This window comes from Hyla sarda (genome assembly GCF_029499605.1).
Source record: "Hyla sarda isolate aHylSar1 chromosome 2 unlocalized genomic scaffold, aHylSar1.hap1 SUPER_2_unloc_13, whole genome shotgun sequence".
NCBI lineage: Eukaryota > Metazoa > Chordata > Amphibia > Anura > Hylidae > Hyla > Hyla sarda.
Genome location: NW_026607600.1, coordinates 6736 through 26356, shown reverse-complemented (window position 1 = coordinate 26356; position 19621 = coordinate 6736). Strand labels below are relative to the sequence as shown.

The 19621-nt window shown below is 43.6% G+C and overlaps 1 protein-coding gene across 1 annotated transcript in view; it reads left to right on the top strand.

Annotated features, from left to right (window-relative positions):
- LOC130298336 (collagen alpha-2(I) chain-like) overlaps positions 1 to 2786 on the top strand; it is a 64499-nt gene extending 61713 nt beyond the window's left edge. The window contains exon 2 of the mRNA XM_056551265.1: positions 1963 to 2786. Coding sequence (XP_056407240.1) covers positions 1963 to 2558 — 596 coding nt within the window. The 3' untranslated portion in view covers positions 2559 to 2786. The remainder of the gene's footprint in view (positions 1 to 1962) is intronic.
- The last annotated feature ends 16835 nt before the right edge of the window (positions 2787 to 19621 follow it).

The window sequence follows — 19621 nt, the reverse complement described above, 5'->3', positions numbered from 1 at the left end:
ATGTGCGTATTTTGAGGCTTTTAGTTGTTTTTTGGAATGGGTGGTGTGCCAGGAGGCCGGCTGGTCCTCTGTGCTGCATTACCTTGACGACTTTCTTTTTTTGGGGCCCAGGGGCTCTCGGATTTGTTCGGTGTTGTTGCATACTATGGAGGCGGTAGCGCAGCGTTTTGGGGTCCCGTTAGCTCCTGATAAGACGGAGGGACCGTCCACGGTGGTGAAGTTTTTGGGTATAGTGATTGATTCGGATCGTATGGAGTGTCGCTTGCCGGAGGATAAGTTGGCGGATTTGAGGCAGTGTGTGCAGCAGTGTCGGCGTTGTAAGAGGGCACCTTTGAAGGAGGTCCAGTCGTTGTTGGGGAAATTGAATTTTGCCTGTAGGATTTTACCTATGGGTAGGGTTTTTTGTAGACGTTTGTCCTTGGCCACGGCGGGGGTGACGGTTCCGCATCACTATGTTAGGTTGTCTGGGGAGGTGCGTACAGACTTGGAAGTGTGGGATTCCTTTTTGTCGGTTTACAACGGCAGGTCCATGTGGATGGCGGAGGTGGTTGATGATGCTGAGTTGGAATTGTTTACCGATGCAGCGGGTTCGGTAGGTTATGGGGCATTTTTTCAGGGGGAGTGGAGTGCGGCGGGGTGGCCGGATTCTTGGCGTGCGGCGGGTTTGGTGGCTAATCTAGTTGTGTTGGAGCTGTTTCCTATTGTGGTGGCAACGGAAATTTGGGGGGATCGGCTGAGGGATAGGAGGGTCCGTTTTCGTTGTGACAATATGGGGGTGGTCCATGCGATTAATAATCAGACTTCTAGTTCTCCGCCGGTTTTGCGCTTGCTTCGTCATTTGGTTCTGCGGGGATTGTTGTTGAATGCGCAGTTTGTTGCTGTACATGTTCCAGGTGTTGTCAACAGGTGTTGTCGCTGATTCTCTTTCTCGTTCACAGTGGGACAGGTTTCGCGTGCTGGCACCGGAGGCGGAGCGGTGCGGGATCCCTTGCCCCGATTGGCTGTGGAGCGTGGTTTGGGAGCGGCGGCGCAGTTGATTCAGAGGTCACTGAGTGCTCGCACTTGGTCTGCGTATTCGAAGGTTTGGGGTGAATGGGAGGTGTTACTGGAGAGGGTGGGTGTGTGTGCTGGTACTGAGGACTGGGTGACTGTGGTGCTGTATTTTGTGGGGATGCAGTTTGAGTCGGGGGTGTCTGTTTCGGGTGTGTCACGCCGTATGTCAGCTCTGGCGTTTTGGTTTTTGGTGCGGGGCCTGGGGGATGCCACTAAGCATTTTTTAGTGCGTCGCGCCCTTATGGGATACCGTAGGGGGGGTACGCAGCCGGATAGGCGTCGCCCGGTTTCTTTTGATTTGTTGGGTTTCCTGGTGGAACGGGTGGAGTGTGAATGCACGGATGCTTACGAGGTGCTGTTGTTTCGGGTGGCGTTTGTGTTGGCCTTTTTTGGGGCCTTTCGAATTTCGGAACTGGTGGCTCAGAGTAGATCGGTGGTTGGGGGTTTGTTGTATGGGGATGTGATTTTGCAGGCGGAGGGGGTGAGTTGTTTTTTACGCAGGTCCAAAACTGATCTGAGAGGTCGGGGTTGTTGGGTGGTTCTAGGTGATTTGCCAGGGTCCTTGGTGTGCCCGGTGCGATGCGTGCGGGCGTTTCTGTCAGTGAGGCCGGATGGTATGGGATCTTTTTTAGTGCATAGGGATGGGTCATCTCTCTCGCGCTTTCAATTTGTGTCTGTTTTCCGTAGATGTTTGAAGGCACGGGGGCTAGATCCTGGGGATTACAGTTCTCATTCATTTAGAATAGGGGCCGCCACTGAGGCGGCCCGGTGGGGGATGGGTGAGGAAGTGATTCGGCGGATTGGGCGATGGGAGTCTGCTCGTTTTCGTCTGTATGTTCGTCCCCATCTGTTATGATTATGTTACGTGGGTTATTTTGCTTGCTATGTTTTCTTGTTTGTGTTTTTCAGGTCGTGATCCGTGCTTGGTGTGGATTTTTGGTCACTCCTATGTTCGGAGGGGGGCGATCCGGGCTGCGGTGAGACGGGACGGGAGGCAGCTGGGTTTTTCGAGGGACCTGGCGGTGTTGCGGTGGATTGGAATTGGTGGCATGCTGTGGTGCGGGGTGCTCCCTGAGGTACAGTTCAACGCTTCTTTGGACCGCCACCCGGACATCTTGGTGGTGCATGCTGGGGGCAATGATTTGGGCCTTCGATCGTCACGGGAGTTAATTAGAGACATTAAGCTTGACATTCTGAGGCTAAAATCTACCTTTCCAGGTTTGTTGTTCGTTTGGTCTGACATGGTGGCTCGGCGGGTGTGGCGGCACGCCAGGTCGGTGGATCGCTTGAATAAGGCTCGGGTCAAGCTCAACAAAGAGGTGGGTCGTTTTGTTCGTAGGAATGGGGGGATAGTGGTGAGGCACACTGATCTGGAGGGGGAGCCTTGGGAATTCTTGGATCCTGATGGTATTCATTTAAATGACATTGGAATGGATTTGTGGGCGTTGGCCTTGCAAGGGGGTATTGAGCTGGCGTTGCGTGTGTGGCGGGATGAAGGTCAGTGAGGTGTCACTGTCTTTCATCTGTGGCATGTGAAAGGGTCCCGGGGGAGTTAGTAGTTTGAAAGATAAATGTTTGAGATGGTTCAATTGGGCCTCCTGGTGGTGGTTCTGGGCCTCAGGAGTTCGAGGGATTGTGCGGAAGGTTACCGGGGTGCCTCTGGTCCAGGGGCTCGCGGCCAGGGGTAAGAAGCGTGTTGCACAAATCCGGTTGGGGGAGGGGAGTGCCCTCCAGTTTGGTTATGTTTATATGTAAATATTCAAATGTTATTTATTGGTTTGTTAAATAAATGGGCCACATGGCCCAATTTTCCCACAGCAGGTGTCAGTGTCTTTTCTATTGGGAGAAGGGGTTGTTACGTGGTTAAGAGTGGGTTAGAGAGGAAGGGATGTATCTAAAATCCCATCCAGTCATGGGAGCAAACGGAGCGGGGGAACCCCTGGCGTAGTGGCGTCTTGACGGGGGTTTTAGTGGCCCTCACAGATGTTAGTAAGGGTTAATGGGGTTAGAGGTATATTTCAAGAGAATGGGGGTTAAAGGGTTAAATGGCTGCTGCTCCTTTAAGGGACAGTAGCAGGTGGCTCGAGAGTGGGGTGAAAGAGAGGTCATCTGGAGGGGAGGGGGAGGAGTGTATATAGGGGGGTGCCCCAGGGGGGGAGGGTACTCACCAGTCGGCGTGTAGAAGCGAGAAGAAGGTCCCGCCCGCCCGCCCTTTTTTTAAACGCTTGGTGGGTGGGATTCTGATAAGGGGGAGGCATGTGAAAGGGTCCCGGGGGAGTTAGTAGTTTGAAAGATAAATGTTTGAGATGGTTCAATTGGGCCTCCTGGTGGTGGTTCTGGGCCTCAGGAGTTCAAGGGATTGTGCGGAAGGTTACCGGGGTGCCCCTGGGCCAGGGGCTCGCGGCCAGGGGCTTGCGGCCAGGGGTAAGAAGCGTGTTGCACAAATCCGGTTGGGGGAGGGGAGTGCCCTCCAGTTTGGTTATGTTTATATGTAAATATTCAAATGTTATTTATTGGTTTGTTAAATAAATGGGCCACACGGCCCAATTTTCCCACAGCAGGTGTCAGTGTCTCTTCTATTGGGAGAAGGGGTTGTTACGTGGTTAAGAGTGGGTTAGAGAGGAAGGGATGTATCTAAAATCCCATCCAGTCAAGTGTATGTATAATGGATATATGATTGCTGTACAGTCACAGTGTATGTATAATGAATGTATGCTTGCTGTACAGTGTATGTATAATGGATGTATGATTGCTGTACAGTGTATGTGTAATGAATGTATGATTGCTGTACAGTGTATGTATAATGGAGGTATGCTTGCTGTACAGTGTATGTATAATGGATGTATGATTGCTGTACAGTGTATGTATAATGAATGTATGATTGCTGTACAGTGTATGTATAATGGATGTATGATTGCTGTACAGTGTATGTATAATGGATGTATGATTGCTGTACAGTCACAGTGTATGTATAATGAATGTATGCTTGCTGTACAGTGTATGTATAATGGATGTATGATTGCTGTACAGTGTATGTATAATGAATGTATGATTGCTGTACAGTGTATGTATACTGAATGTATGATTGCTGTACAGTGTATGTATAATGGATGTATGATTGCTGTACAGTGTATGTATAATGAATGTATGATTGCTGTACAGTGTATGTATAATGGAGGTATGCTTGCTGTACAGTGTATGTATAATGGATGTATGATTGCTGTACAGTGTATGTATAATGAATGTATGATTGCTGTACAGTGTATGTATAATGGATGTATGATTGCTGTACAGTGTATGTATAATGAATGTATGATTGCTGTACAGTGTATGTATACTGAATGTATGATTGCTGTACAGTGTATGTATAATGGAGGTATGCTTGCTGTACAGTGTATGTATAATGGATGTATGATTGCTGTACAGTGTATGTATAATGAATGTATGATTGCTGTACAGTGTATGTATAATGGAGGTATGATTGCTGTACAGTGTATGTATAATGAATGTATGATTGCTGTACAGTGTATGTATAATGGAGGTATGATTGCTGTACAGTGTATGTATAATGGATGTATGATTGCTGTACAGTGTATGTATAATGGAGGTATGATTGCTGTACAGTGTATGTATAATGGATGTATGATTGCTGTACAGTGTATGTATAATGGATGTATGATTGCTGTACAGTGTATGTATAATGGAGGTATGATTGCTGTACAGTGTATGTATAATGAATGTATGATTGCTGTACAGTGTATGAATAAAGGAGGTATGATTGCTGTACAGTGTATGTATAATGGAGGTATGATTGCTGTACAGTGTATGTATAATGAATGTATGATTGCTGTACAGTGTATGTATAATGGAGGTATGATTGCTGTACAGTGTATGTATAATGGATGTATGATTGCTGTACAGTGTATGTATAATGAATGTATGATTGCTGTACAGTGTATGTATAATGGAGGTATGATTGCTGTACAGTGTATGTATAATGAATGTATGATTGCTGTACAGTGTATGTATAATGGAGATATGCTTGCTGTACAGTGTATGTATAATGGATGTATGATTGCTGTACAGTGTATGTATACTGAATGTATGCTTGCTGTAAAGTGTATGTATAATGGATGTATAATTGCTGTACAGTGTATGTATAATGGATGTATGATTGCTGTACAGTGTATGTATACTGAATGTATGATTGCTGTACAGTGTATGTATAATGGAGGTATGATTGCTGTACAGTGTATGTATACTGAATGTATGATTGCTGTACAGTGTATGTATAATGGATGTATGATTGCTGTACAGTGTATGTATAATAGATGTATGATTGCTGTACAGTGTATGTATAATGGAGGTATGATTGCTGTACAGTGTATGTATACTGAATGTATGATTGCTGTACAGTGTATGTATAATGGAGGTATGATTGCTGTACAGTGTATGTATAATGGAGGTATGATTGCTGTACAGTGTATGTATAATGGAGCCTCCAATCTAAAAAAAAAGCTTCCAATCCCCAAAAAAGTTTTAATAAAGTTTTTCATTTTGTTTGTATTGATATTTATATGAGTGTAGGTCTGTTTATGTATGTGTGCATGCAAGCAAGAGGGGCTGAAACGTCGCACTGTTTGACATGTGGAATAAATAGTTATTTTTTGGATATTTGGAGTGCCGCACCATTTTTGAAGTTATCAATTGGCTGTGATCGAGCCTGAGGAGCTGGCACCCACCTACTGTGGTAAAGTAGTGCTGCATTTTTTTCGACATTTATATATATATATATATATATATATATATATGTATATAAACACACACGCGTGTGCGGTGTGAGTTTGTGCTTTAGGGTGCACACTCCTCTACACCCCTCTGTCACCCATGTACACTCCTCTACACCCCTCTGTCACCCATGTACACTCCTCTACACCCCTCTGTCACCCATGTACACTCCTCTACACCCCTCTGTCACCCATGTACACTCCTCTATACCCCTCTGTCACCCATGTACACTCTTCTACACCCCTCTTTCACTCATGTACACTCCTCTACACCCCTCTGTCACCCATGTACACTCCTCTACACCCCTATGTCACCCATGTACACTCCTCTACACCCCTCTGTCACCCATGTACACTCCTCTCTACCCCTCTGTCACCCATGTACACTCCTCTACACCCATCTATCACCCATGTACACTCCTCTACACCCATCTATCACCCATGTTCACTCCTCTACACCCCTCTGTCACCCATATGCACTCCTCTCTACCCCTCTGTCACCCATGTTCACTCCTCTACACCCAACTATCACCCATGTACACTCCTCTACACCCCTCTGTCACCCATGTACACTCCTCTACACCCATCTATCACCCATGTACACTCCTCAACACCCCTCTGTCACTCATATACACTCCTCTCTACCCCTCTGTCACCCATGTACACTCCTCTACACCCCTGTCACCCATGTACGCTCCTATACACCCCTTTGTACATTCCTCTACACCCCTTTCACCCATGTATGCTCCTCTACACCCCTGTCACCCATGTACACTCCTCTACACCCCTGTCACCCATGTACACTCTTCTGCACCCCTCTGTCACCCATGTACACTCCTCTATACCCCTCTGTCACTCATGTACACTCCTCTACACCCCTCTGTCACCCATGTACACCCATCTGTCACCCATGTACACTCCTCTACACCCCTCTTTCACCCATGTACACTCCTCTACACCCTTCTGTCACCCATGTACACCCATCTGTCACCCATGTACACTCCTCTACACCCATCTGTCACCCATGTACACCCATCTGTCACCCATGTACACTCCTCTATACCCCTCTGTCACTCATGTACACTCCTCTATACCCCTCTGTCACCCATGTACACTCCTCTACACCCCTCTGTCACCCATGTACACCCATCTGTCACCCATGTACACTCCTCTACACCCCTCTGTCACCCATGTACACCCATCTGTCACCCATGTACACTCCTCTACACCCCTCTGTCACCCATGTACACCCATCTGTCACTCATGTACACTCCTCTAAACCCCTCAGTACACTCCTCTACACCCCTGTCACCCATGTATGCTCCTCTACACCCCTGTCACCCATGTATGCTCCTCTACACCCCTGTCACCCATGTATGCTCCTCTACACTCCTTTCACCCATGTATGCTCCTCTACACTCCTGTCACCCATGTATGCTCCTCTACACCCCTGTCACCCATGTATGCTCCTCTACACCCCTGTCACCCATGTATGCTCCTCTACACCCCTGTCACCCATGTATGCTCCTCTACACACCTGTCACCCATGTACGCTCCTCTACACCACTGTCACCCATGTACGCTTCTCTACACCCCTCTCTACACCCCTCTGTACACTCCTCTACACCCCTCTAAACCCCTCTGTCACCCATGTCCACCCCTCTACACCCCTCTGTCACCCATGTCCACCGCTCTACACCCCTCTGTCACCCATGTCCACCCATCTGTCACCCATGTCCACTCTTCTACACCCCTCTGTCACCCATGTAAAAAAAAGAAAGAAAAAAAAGTTTGGCGCCTAATAGGTTTGTTTTGCAGGTTTAACGGTGAAGAATTGTGGGTGGAAGAAATCGTGATGATGGCCCAGACCAGATGGAGAAGAGAAGGCAACGATGCAAATTAGAGAAGACGTCATTGGTGAGTTGCTGTATAAAGCAGCACTTTAAACTACATACTCACTGATAAATAGATATAGTGCATTGCGTTTTTTACCGTTTTATGCTTTTTTTTTTCCTTGCTCGTCAACCTCGGTAGCGGTGCCCCGTGGAAATTTTTTTCCCAAGGTGTGCCCCGACCCGAAAAAGGTTGGGAAACACTGGTATATACATACATTCATATATATGGGATACAATACAGGAATATGGGTGCACTACTGTGGTAGATGTAAACAATACATTGGCTATCCCTCAACACTGATGTTAAAATTGAGACATTCGCCAGTGTATCCTTATATGAAGGACACACCAGAGCCCGCACACCAACGCCAAGGTTTCTCAAATTGGTGCGAGACCTAACGCTAATCCTACCTGTGCTTGATAAGCAAAACAGGGGCCAGTGGGCAATTACGGCAGCATTCGGTTGACTCACAACTTCCTCCCAGATACCCTCCAGCGTGACTGAGCACACATGCAATGGGAGGAGGGAGGCAAGCTGCAAGCCCCACCTGAGTTGGCTAATATGGGTGCCTGGCCTCACAGGTGCTACCTTAATGCTGCCTTGTAGATATTCAAGGAGCATTAATGTTGGAGTTTACACACCTCCAAATATAAAATTTAAACAAACAACAAAAAACGTGGTCTCAAATGGCTGGAGGTGCTCAACCCCAAATGCGGTTGTGCATTTTTACTGGGGGAGCAGATCCTGCCCTTGTAGTCCGTTGCTAGGGGCGATCCCCAGCATAAAAATGCATACAATGGAGGATGCCTGCAGCGGACTACAAGTGCCACAAGTGTGGTCAGTATATAGTATACATTCATATATATGGGGGTCAGTATATAGTATACATTCATATATATGGGAGTCAGTATATAGTATACATTCATATATATGGGGGTCAGTATATAGTATACATTCATATATATAGGGGTCAGTATGTAGTATACATTCATATATATGGAGGTCAGTATATAGTATACATTCATATATATGGGGTCAGTATATAGTATACATTCATATATATGGGGGTCAGTATATAGTATACATTCATATATATGGGGGTCAGTATATAGTATACATTCATATATATGGGGGTCAGTATATAGTATACATTCATGTGTGGTCAGTATATAGTATACGTTAATATATATGGGGGTCAGTATATAGTATACATTCATATATATAGGGGTCAGTATGTAGTATACATTCATATATATGGGGGTCAGTATATAGTATACATTCATCTATATGGGGGTCAGTATATAGTATACATTCATGTGTGGTCAGTATATAGTATACATTCATGTGTGGTCAGTATATAGTATACATTAATATATATGGGGGTCAGTATATAGTATACATTCATATATATGGGGGTCAGTATATAGTATACATTCATGTGTGGTCAGTATATAGTATACATTAATATATATATGGGGTCAGTATATAGTATACATTCATATATGGGGGGCAGTATATAGTATACATTCATATATATGGGGGTCAGTATATAGTATACATTCATATATATGTGGTCAGTATATAGTATACATTCATATATATGGGGGTCAGTATATAGTATACATTCAAATATGGGGTCAGTATATAGTATACATTCATATATATGGGGGTCAGTATATAGTATACATTCATATATATGGGGGTCAGTATATAGTATACATTCATATATATGGGGGTCAGTATATATTATACATTCATATATATGGGGGTCAGTATATAGTATACATTCATATATATGGGGGTCAGTATATAGTATACATTCATATATATGTGGGTCAGTATATAGTATACATTCATATATATGGGGTCAGTATATAGTATACATTCATATATATGGGGGTCAGTATATAGTATACATTCATATATATGGGGGTCAGTATATAGTATACATTCATATATATGGGGGTCAGTTTATAGTATAAATTCATTTGTGGGGACAAGTATATAGTAAATTTTTATGTGGGGTCATTATTAGTGTTGAGCGGCATAGGCCATATTCGAATTCGCGATATATTTTCGCATAAGCAAAAATTAGCATAAACAAAAATTTGCATGGGCGAAAGTTACCATATGTGAAAAATTTGCATAAACGAAAATTTGCATATGCAAATTTTCCCATATGCGAAAATTTGTACGCCAGTCTCACACAGCAGTATTAGAGCCTTCTTTACACCACACAAGCTGGAAGCAGAGAGGGATGATCACTGTGATGTGTACTGTGGGGGGGAAAAACAATATTCGTAATTTCGAATATATAGTGCTATATTGGTGAATATTCGCGAATTCGCGCATTGCGAATATTTGCGAGCAACACTAGTGTTGACCACCAGACGAAGGGGCAGCCGACACGCCCCCTCAAAAAAAGCGCTATGGCAGAGCCAGAGATATCCAAAGGCAGCGCTGCATCAGTCCCCCAAAAAATGTGAGTTCCTGGATTTAAATATCTATATTCAGGATGGCTGTTCGCATACTGCCAACTATTTTAAGGAGGTGGATGCAAACAGATACCTCGACTTTAACAGTTGCCATCTTAAATAATGGAAGAAGAACATTCCATTAGGTCAAATGAAAAGAATCCGAAGGAATTGTTCTTCCACACAAAAATACCTACAACAACTAGAGAACCTGGAGGATGGTTTTAAACAAAAAGGGTATCCCAAACCCCTTATACAAGGAGCACGCCAGAGAGTGGACGAATTAGAACAAAGTGCTTGCTTGAAAAATAATAAACAGGGTAATGCAGAGGGGGGTTATAATGATGAATTTGATTCTGTTTTTCTAACTATGTATTACACTTCACACACCAATATTTTTTTTACATTTTTTTTTATTTTTTTTTGTATAGGTAATATCACCAGCTCATATTATTGTGTCATGATTACTGGCACCATATGTAGTCCCCCAGTTATTCTTCTTTAGATGTTTTCCGTGTCCTGTGCAGTATCTCTCCCAGAAGTCCACTTGATGGCCCCCGTGGTGGTCTACACCCCGAAGTCATCAATTTTTACTCTAAGAGAGAGTGTGCAGCTGTTTCTGGAGACGGTCAACAATAACCTCTGCATGGTGGAATAATAGGTCACGATGTTTATCAGGATCAGTAGAAGCATCACCCAATCGATGATTATGATGGGGATTTCACGGATCTCGTCCCAGTCTTCATCATTATGGAATAATTCCTTTAATGTTTCATATCCAAAATAGAAAACTACACAGACAAAAGTCAGGCCACAGCAGGTGCATCTACTATGGTGGATGACTTTTTTTGCTCCTGGAAATTTATACATCTGGATGGACTGCCCAAGGTAGTATAAGGCTTCACATGTAATGGAAATTATCGTGCTGACAAAGTGTATCCTGGGATATTCTTCGGGGGACAATACATGCATAACAGCTGTGGAAAAACAGGAGGCCCACACAATGGCCAGCAGGATCCTCTGGATCAGGACCTGATGACCCCTGAACTCTTCAGTATGCATAACCATATACTTATAAATAAGAAAGGTTAGTACCAAAGTGCCAATGGACGTCCCTATGAATCCAATTCTGAATAATATGCTTTCGGGAAAGACATTTCCCACGTCACTGTGAAGGAAAAGAAACCAATGTTATTATGGATATTTCCTCACTCCCAACCCATGAAATAAGAATCATGTGCTTGTTTATCTTACCTGATGCTCATCAGTGGCGAGGCTGCATGGCCGAGGACGACCGTCATGATGTAGCTGGTGGCAAGCCAGGCCGCACACCAAAACGCCAACAGGAGGGGGACGAACCCCAGTCCTTTTAGCTCCATTTCAGACAAGTAGAAAAAGAAGACGCTAATCTCACTATTCTCACTAATCGCACTGGAACAGACTGAAGGCTCGGACGGCTGTCAGTGGGATGTCAGGCCTCCAGCTGTCTATGACATCACATGTGACATGTCAGAATGACTGCTTGTTTCTTTGAGCTGCCATGATTTAGTATCTGCTATAGACAGAACCTGATGTTTTTACTATGGACCTTACAGACCTCAGAACCCAAGTAATTAGTGCAGGGGCTCCATTTTGATCATCTCATATTTCACATTATTTGAGTTCCAGGGCTCAGATACATTTGCATCCTCTATAGCAGTGGTCTTCAAGCTGTGAACCCCCAACCGCTGCAGAACCACAACTCCCAGCATGCCCAGACAGCAACTTTGCATAAGGAAATAGTCTAATTAAACTTTTCTTATATATAGAATCCCTGAAATCTCCAATCTCTCCTTTTATTGCTTTATGATCTGTGTTACTTATTTGTAAAAAACAATGTTTCTGATTGTCTTCCCCCCACACACTTATGGGCTATCTCTTCAAACGACTTTATTTGACCTAAAGCGTATAATTGATTTACATAAATAAGCCCCTTTTCATCCAAAAGAGTGAATCTTTAATTTTAAGGAATTCTTTAAGTGCTTTATTCGACCATAATGAAGTAAAGTCAAATCTCCATGTGATTTTAAACATTTTTTAAGTTCCTCCCATACTTAATTATCTAGATATGCATGGGTGTAGTGAGTATCCCAGCTTCCAAAATCTCAAAAATATCCTTCATTTTTCAGAGGCTTTTTCAAAAATGAAAGAAGCGATCTGATTGGTTGCTATGGGCAACTCAGAAACTTTTCCTCTGGGCAGGTTTTGATAAATCTCCCTCTATGGGGGAGATTCATCAAGACCAGTGTAGAGGAAGAGTTGTGCAGTTGCCCATAGCAACCAATCAGATTGCTTCTTTCATTTTTCACAATGCCTTTGCAAAATGAAAGAAGCGATCTGATTGGTTGCTATGGGCAACTCAGCATATTTTCCTGGAAAAGTTTCTGAGTTGCCCATAGCAACCAATCAGATTACTTCCTTCATTTTTCAGAGACTTTTTCAAAAATGAAAGAAGCGATCTGATTGGTTGCTATGGGCAACTCAGCAGCTTTCCCCATAGACCACAATGGGCCTACTGGTTTCAATGGGCAAAAAATCAGAGTTAATGCACTAGACACAGTTCTCTATACCATTAACCCCTTCCCGACCTATGACATACCTGTACGTCATGGGTGGCAAGGTGTTCCCGACCCATGACATACAGGTACGTCATGAACATTTTTGCCGCTACTCGCGGCATCCCGCAGCGCCCGGTAAGATGGTGGCTATCACTGATAGCCAGCCATCTTACCATGCGACCACGGGGGGTTTCATCCCCCACCCCCCCCCCCCCAGCGATCGCTGCTATCAGCTGGTCAACTCTGACTAGCTAATAGCAGCGTTTCGCTATCAGAATATTTAGCAGCGCGGTGTGTAAGTCCCGATCACGGGGATCGGGACACACACCGCTCTGCTAAGTGTCCCTTACCCATCCCCCGGCATCACTTACCCGACCATGCGGTGTCCCGAGTGGTCCCGTTGCGAGCGACGTCCTCCAGGCGGTCCCGGCGGCGCTGCGTCCCGGAGGTGAGTTTCCGGCAGCAGTGCGGCATCTTCATTGGCAGCAGTGAGATCGCCGTAAAGCGATCTCACTGCTGCCTCTGGGAGTTTCAAAACGGCAACTCCCAGCATGCCCAGACAGCCTTTGGCTTTCTGGGCATGCTGGGAGTTGTAGTTTTGTAACATCTGGAGGTCCACAGTTTGGAGACCACTGTATAATGGTCTCCAATCTGTGCTGTTCCAGATGTTGCAAAACTACAACTCCCAGCATGCTCAGTCTGTCCAGGCATGCTGGGAGTTGTAGTTCTCTAACATCTGGAAGAGCATAGATTGGAGACCATTATACAGTGGTCTCCAAACTGTGGACCTCCAGATATTGCAAAACTACAACTCCCAGCATGCCCAGACTGCCCAAGCATGCTGGAAGTTGTAGTTCGGCAACATCTGATCCTTCAGATATTGCCGAACTACAACTTCCAGCATGCTTGGGCAGTCTGGGCATGCTGGGAGTTGTAGTTTTGCAACAACTGGAGGCACACTAGTTGGGAAACATTGTCCGTTTCCTACCTCAGTGCCTCCAGCTGTTTCAATTGTTGCAAAACTATAACTCCCAGCATGCACTGACAGACCATGCATGCTGGGAGTTGTAGTTTTGCAACAGCTGGAGGCACACTGGTTTGGAAACGCTAAGTTTGGTTGCAAAACACTTGAAAGTTTATTACTTAACTTAGTGTTTCCAAACCAGTGTGCCTCCAGCTGTTGCAAAACTACAACTCCCAGCATGCACGGACAGCCAAAGGGCATGCTCGGAGTTTGCAACAGCTGGATGTTTGCCCCCTCCCCCCAATGTGAATGTACAGGGTACACTCACATGGGCGGAGGTTTACAGTGAGTGCTGCAAGTTTGAGATGGCGCAAAATTTGCGCTGCAGCTCAAACTCCCAGCGGCAAACTTGCTGTGAACCTCTGCCCATGTGACTGTACCCTAAAAACACTACACTACACTAACACTAACCTAAAATAAAAAGTAAAAAACACTACATATACACATTATCCCTACACAGCCCCCCTCCCCCAAAAAAATGAAAAACGTCTGGTACGCTACTGTTTCCAAAACGGAGCCTCCAGCTGTAGCAAAATAATAACTCCCAGTATTGCCGGACAGCCATTGACTGTCCAGGCATGCTGGGAGTTTTGCAACAGCTGGAGGCACCCTGTTTGGGAATCATTGGCATAGAATACCCCTATGTCCACCCCTATGCAAATCCCTAATTCAGGCCTCAAATGCGCATGGCGCTCTCTCACTTTGGAGCCCTGTCGTATTTCAGTGCAACAGTTTTGGGACACATATGGGGTATTGCCGTACTCGGGAGAAATTGCCTTACAAATTTTGGGGGGCTTTTTCTTCTTTAACCCCTTATGAAAAGGTGAAGTTGGGGTCTACACCAGCATGTTAGTGTAAAAAAATAATTTTTTTACTCTGACATGCTGGTGTTGCCCTATACTTTTCATTTTCACAAGAGGTAAAAGGGGAAAAAAGATCCCCTAAATTTGTAATGCAATTTCTCCCGAGTATGGAGATACCCCATATGTGGGCGCAAAGTGCTCTGGGGGCGCACAACAAGGCTCAGAAGGGAGAGTGCACCATGTACATTTGAGGCGATTTGCACAGGGGTGGCTGATTGTTACAGCAGTTCTCGGAATCAGAATGATAAGTAAAAGCATTCCAGAGTTATTAATGTTTAAAGTGACAGTGGTCAGATTTTCAAAAAATGCCCAGGACCTGAAGGTGAAAATGGGCTGGGTCATGAAGGGGTTAAAGGGGTACTCCGGTGAAAACCTTTTTTTTCTTTTAAATCAACTGGCTCCGGAAAGTTAAACAGATTTGTAAATTACTTCTATTAAAAAATCGTAATCTTTCCTGTACTTATTAGCTGCTGAATACTACAGAGGAAATTATTTTCTTTTTGGAATGCTCTCTGATGACATCACGAGCACAGTGCTCTCTGCTGACGTTTTTATAATAATAATAATAATAATAATAATAAGTCTTTATTTATTGTTGTCCTTAGTGGGATTTGAACCCTCTCCAGCTCCACTATATCTTTCTTGTACACTGGTGCTCAGTACTGTACACAGTACTCTATGTGAGGACTGACTAGTGGTTTGTACAGCGGTAGCATTATTTCCTTGTCGTCGGCATCTATGCCCCTATTGATGTACCCCATGATTTTATTAGCCTTGGCAGCAGCTGCCCGACACTGGTCACTACAGCTAAGTTTACTGTTACCTAAGGCTCCTAAGTCCTTTTCCATGTCAGTCGTCCTAAGTGTTCTTCCATTTAATACATAAGCCCAGCTCGGATTTTTGCATTACCTTACATTTATCAGTGTTGAACCTCATCTGCCACTTCCCAGCCCAAACCTCCAACCTATCCAGATCCATTTGTAACAGTGCACTGTCCTCTATAGTGTTTACCACTTTACAGAGTTTGGTGTCATCTGCAAAGATTGCTACTTTACTATTCAACCCCTCTGCAAGGTCATTCATGAATATATTAAATAGGACAGGACCCAAGACGGACCCCTGTGGTACCCCACTAGTAACAGTCACCCAATCAGAATAAGTACCATTAACCCCTTAAGGACACATGACGTACTGGAACGTCATGTGTCCACTCCCGATCTATAACGCGGGGCCCCTTCCTGCCTCCTCGCTGTCCGATCGCCGAATGACAGCTCAGTGCCTGAGATCCAGGCATGAGCAGTCATGCGGCAGAATCATCGATCACTGGTTTCTTATGAGAAACCAGTGATCAATGTAAAAGATCAGTGTGTGCAGTGTTATAGGTCCCTATGGGACCTATAACACTGCAAAAAAAAAGTGCAAAAAAAAAGTGAATAAACATCATTTAACCCCTTCCCTATTAAAAGTTTGAATCACCCCCCTTTTCCCATAAAAGAAAAAACACAGTGTAAATAAAAATAAAAATAAACATAAATGGTATCGCCGCGTGCGGAAATGTCCGAATTATAAAAATATATCGTTAATTAAACCGCACGGTCAATGGCGTGCGCGCAAAAAAATTCCAAAGTCCAAAATAGTGCATTTTTGGTCACTTTTTATATCATGAAAAAATGAATAAAAAGCGATCAATAAGTCCTATCAATGCAAAAATAGTACCGTTAAAAACTTCAGATCACGTCGCAAAAAATGAGCCCTCATACCGCCCCATACGCGGAAAAATAAAAAAGTTATAGGGGTCAGAAGATGACAATTTTAAACGTATAAATTTTTCTGCATGAAGTTATGATTTTTTCCAGAAGTGCGACAAATTCAAACCTGTATAAGTAGGGTATCATTTTAATCATATGGACCTACAGAATAAAGGTAAGGTGTCATTTTTACCGAAAAATGTACTACGTAGAAACGGAAGCCCCCAAAAGTTACAAAATGGCGTTTTTTTTTTCAATTTTGTCTCACAATGATTTTTTTTCCCGTTTCACCGTAGATTTTTGGGCACAATGACTGACGTCATTACAAAGTAGAATTGGTGGTGCAAAAAATAAGCCATCATATGGATTTTTAGGTGCAAAATTGAAAGAGTTATGATTTTTTAAAGGCAAGGAGCAAAAAACGAAAATGCAAAAACGGAAAAAACCCCGGTCCTTAAGGGGTTAATAAACACCCTCTGTTTCCTATCATTGAGCCAGTTACTTACCCACTTGCGCACATTCTCCCCCAGCCCAAACCTTCTCATTTTATGCACCAACCTTTTATGTGGAACCGTATCAAATGCTTTGGAAAAATCCAGATATACGACATCCAGCGATTGCCCCTGGTCCAGTCTTGTGCTCACCTCCTCATAAAAGCTGATCAGGTTAGTTTGACAGGATCAATCCCTCATAAATCCATGCTGATACAGGGTCATACATTTATTTTTATCAAGATATTCCAAAATAGCATCTCTTAGGAAACCCTCAAACAATTTACCGAGGTTAAACTAACAGGTCTATAATTCCCGGGGTCACCTTTTGACCCCTTCTTAAATATTGGCACCACATTTGCCATGCGCCAGTCCTGGGGAACAGTCCCTGTCACTATAGAGTCCCTGAATATTAAAAATTGGGGTCTGTCTATTACATTACTTTTTTTTTATTTTAATATTAAACAATTACAAAAATACATTGTACAAATCCGATAAAACAACATCACCAATCGGAAGAAAAGCAAAAGCCATAGAAGCCAAATCCATACTTGTTTACATCCAAGAGTATGTCTAATCAAATTTACCCAACTTACCAATAGCTCCCAGCAGTATAAACTCTATCGTACGAGGTACCTTCACAGGGATTTTACTTTCTACCTCTTTTATTACAGATTCCCAGAAAACAGATATCTTCTCACACGACCAAAAACTATGTAAATAGTCCGCCTCTTCCAAACCACATTTAACACACTGTGAAGTGATTCTCACCCCTATCCTATGTAAATGAAGCGCGGAATAGTGGGTCTTGTGTAATATCTTAAATTGTGTAATTTTATGTTCCATATTAAGAGAAACCTTGCTTATATTTTGGGCCATAATGTCCCAATCTTCCTCAGACACAGTACCCACTATTCCGGACCATTTGTCTTTAATTCTGTCGATCCCCCTTACTCCAATAATCTTATTTAATTTCTTATACAAAATTGATATTCCTTTTTTTTTTTTAAAGTGCTCTATTTGAGTTAGTGCTTCTATGAAATTGTGTTTCTGTGCTACATATATCTCCTTATCTATCGTGTTATGGAATGCATGACTAACTTGCCAATAGTACAGCCAATCGTTATCACTAATATCATACCCCCTTTTTATGTGCTCAAATGAAAAGAGTTGTCCTTAATCAAATAATTGTTCCAGTCGTTTTATACCCTTACTATCCCAAAAAGTTGACTCACACTTCACCAATTCTTTAAATTTATTGTTACCCCATAGGGGTGTGAACCCAAAACTATTTCCTACATGTAATTCTCCCTTTAATCTTTCCCATACTTTCCTATATTTATACAATAACATCGTGTTATTTGACCCACTCTCCTCATAATCATCTAATTCCAACACCTCATATATGTTCACTTTCTCCTTATCTACTACAGTCTTCTCCAGATATCTAAAATTTCTCTAATTCACGATTCGTACCAACTGCGCGGCCATGTAATAAACAAAGAAATTGGGCATATCCAATCCCCCCCTATCTCCAGGGGCCATAAAATATCTGTACTTCAGACGAACCCTTTTTCTTCCCCATAACAATCTACCCAGTATCACTTCTATCTTCCGGAACCAGCATTTGCCGATCCACACTGGCGAGGCAGCAAGAAAAAAAAGGATCTGTGGGAGGACCACCATTTTTATTATCGCCATCCTTTCTGACATAGAGAAGGGCATTTTAATCCATACTTCTACTCTCTTCGCTAAACTATTCAAAAGGGGCAGTATATTGTTAATCACAAACCTATCATTCGTGGCTGCTATTTTTACTCCCAGATAATGGAAACATTCATTTTTTTTGAACACGGATAGTCTTCCCACCGTCTCCCCCATATCTTCATCCAGGGGGAGCATAGTAGATTTACTCCAATTTATGTCCAACCCAGATAGAGGGGCAAATGCCTCGAACATCTTAATGATACGATGTATTTTTTCTTGTGGGTTAGTTACAAAAAGGAGGATATCATCTGCAAATAACAAGATCTTACTCTTCTCTCCATTTACTCCAAATCCCTCATAAACATCATTATCTCTTATCCAAGCCGCTAAGGGTTCATTATAAATTAAAAATAAAAAGGGTGAGAGGGGGCAGCCCTGCCTTGTTCCTCTACTTAGTTTGAATGGGTAGGAGGGGGTTCCATCTACCACCACACCCGCCTCGGGGTTAGTGTATAGTAGCTGAATATAACTCAAAAACCTCGGGCCCACCCTAACCCTCTTCAAAACTTCCCAGAGGTATCTCCACTCCACCCTGTCAAAAGCTTTAGTAGCATCCAATGACAGAATGGAGCGGGGGCCCCGGGATCCACTCTGGATTGCTTCATACACCTGGTGGATATTGTCATGAACCGTTCTTCCTGACCTAAACCCTCCCTGGTCACCGCCCACCACTACCTCCACTACTTTATCCAATCTCCTTGCCAGTGTTTCGCTATTATCTTTATATCTGTATAGAGCAAGGAGATAGGACGATATGAGCCCAAATCCAAGGGATCCTTATCTTTTTTCCTAATGAGTCTAATATTAACCTCACACATAGATTTAGGGAGAACCCCCCCCCCCCTCCAGGATTCATTAATGATACCCAGCAGTTTTGGAAGTAGCAGAGTTGAGTATATTCTATATATCTAGAAAGGAATG